Source organism: Sorex fumeus, unplaced genomic scaffold (genome assembly GCF_029834395.1).
Source record: "Sorex fumeus unplaced genomic scaffold, SorFum_2.1 ptg000122l, whole genome shotgun sequence".
In the NCBI taxonomy this organism is placed as follows: Eukaryota; Metazoa; Chordata; class Mammalia; order Eulipotyphla; family Soricidae; genus Sorex; species Sorex fumeus.
The window spans coordinates 13,555,221-13,557,328 of record NW_026606179.1 but is presented as its reverse complement, the minus strand read 5'-3'; the positions used below and the strand labels follow the sequence as shown (position 1 = coordinate 13,557,328).

The following is a 2,108-nucleotide window of genomic DNA, read 5'->3' as shown; positions in this document are numbered from 1 at the left end:
TTATGCCCTCTCTCCGCGGATGCGGCATGCCAACTGGATGTCTTTGGGCATAATGGTGATGCGCTTGGCGTGGAAGGTACAAAAGCTGGTATCCTCAAAGAGCCCCACCAGGTAGGCCTCACACGCCTCCTGCGGCGCCATGACAGCCAAGCTCTGGGAGCGCAGGTTGGTCTTGAAGTCCTGCGCAGTCCTGCACACCAGCCGCTGGAACAGCAGCTTGCAGATGAGCAGCTCGGTGGACTTCATCACTATTAGGCTGGAAAATCCTCCAGATCCCTGCAATCACTTTGTACTGTGTTGCTGTTCAAATGGTGAAGAGTCTGTGTGGGACTTTCTGCTGAGACTGGTCAGCCCACAGTGATGTTGTAAGGCTCTGAAAAGGGCCTTCTGGGAGGGGGGAAAGAGGGGCTTATAATGGGTCCCGCAGATTTCGTGACCTGGAATTTGATTAAGTAGGAAAGGCCTCATCACAGACCAAAGGGTGATGGCTGAGGCATAAAATTGGTCACATCCAGTCTGAGCAATAGTGGGGAGGGAGTGTGTCTTGCACGCAGCCGACCTGGGTTCAGTCCCTGGTATCCCAGATGGTCCCTATTTCAAGCACCACGAGATGTGATTCCTGAATGCAGAGCAAGGAGTAGCCCCTCAGCATCGTTGGGTGTGACCCACAAACAAACAATCAAACACAAAGTGGTCACATCGTCTCCAGGGGCTCAGGAAAGAAAGATCTTAATATTTATTTCATAGGCTAGACGTGAGGGTTAAAGGAAATAATTCGGGCTGGAATGATAGTATAGCAGGTAGGGCATTTGCTTTGCACGTGGTCAACCCTGGTTCGATTCCCAGCATCCCATATGGTCCCCTGAGCACTTCCAGGAGTAAATCCTGAGTGCATGAGCCAGGAGTATCTCCTGTGCATTGCTAGGTGTGACTCAAAAAGAAAAAAAAAAGGAAATAATTCACTGGTCTTGGCACATATTAAAGTCAATCTACAGAGACTCAACTAGGATGATGACTGATGACCTGTACTTGTTTTATTTCTTCAGAACTAAATTCTCACAAGTCTCTCTTCCTCTGTCTGTCTCTCCCTCTGATATTTTTAAAAAGGTCTGTGGGTGTGTGTATGTTCTCGCAGCTACTCAGTCTAACCACTAGAGGGCGTGCCAGGCTTAGGTTAGAACCTCACTCCCGTAGCCTTGGGGTTCACGGGTCTACTAACTCACAACAGTTTTATACTTTTGTTGTTGGTTTTTGGCCCACACCGGGCGGTACTCAGCTTTCTCCTGGCTCCATGCTCAGGAATCACTCAGTGGGACTGGAGGATCGTATGGAATGCTAGGGATCAATTCCAAGTCGGCTGCATGCAAGGCAAGCTCCCTACCCGCTGTATCATCTCTCTAGCCTAAACACTTTTGTTACTCTTGGAGCTGGAGCAATCACTTAATCACTTAACTTCCCATTAGTCGTCGATTTGCTCCAGCGGGTGCCAGTAACGTCTCCATTTGTCCCTGTTGCGTGCTAGTGTAGCCCAATGGCATCTGTTCGCTCTGGGAACATGAAGAGCCTCAAACCTATCGTTCATGATCTTGATGAAGAAGTCTGACCATCTGGTAGGTGGGCGGCCACGCGGTCTTTTGACATCCCGTGGAATCCAGTCGGTAACAGCTCTAGTCCAGCGGTCGTCTTTAAATCTCATTACGTGACCAGCCCATCTGATTTTTGACACCTTGGCAAAGGAGACAGTGTCCCTGATTCTTTATCGTCGACGGATGTCAGAACTCCGGATTCTCTCTCTCATTTGAGTGAAACGTGATATTCCAAGCATAGCTCTTTCAATTCCTCTTTGGGAGACCCCAATAGCATTCTCATCCTGTTTACGTAGGGCCCAGGTCTCTGAGGCATATGTTAATGCAAGAAGAACAGTGGAATCAAAGAGATGTGTCCGGAGCCGGAGGTTCTTCGTCCTCTTAGCTATTTCTTTGACGTTCTTGAAGGCGTTCCAAGCCGCTCTCTTCCTCCTGCGCAGCTCGGGTGCCAGGTCATTTGTCATGTTGACCTCTCGACCTAGGTACACATAGCTGTTGCATTCGGAGATGGTCGTTCCGTTG

General features: G+C 49.4%; 1 protein-coding gene across 1 annotated transcript; it reads right to left on the bottom strand.

Moving 5' to 3' along the window:
- Positions 1–246, bottom strand: LOC130043326 (uncharacterized). Its single transcript, XM_056135579.1, has one exon. It carries the CDS (start codon positions 244–246, stop codon positions 1–3), a length of 246 nt encoding a protein of 81 aa, XP_055991554.1.
- Positions 247–2,108: the final 1,862 nt, after the last annotated feature.

Coding starts and splice junctions, on each gene's coding strand:
- LOC130043326 (XM_056135579.1), bottom strand. CDS start 246: ATGAAGTCCACCGAGCTGCTCATCTGCAAGCTGCTGTTCCAGCGGCTG.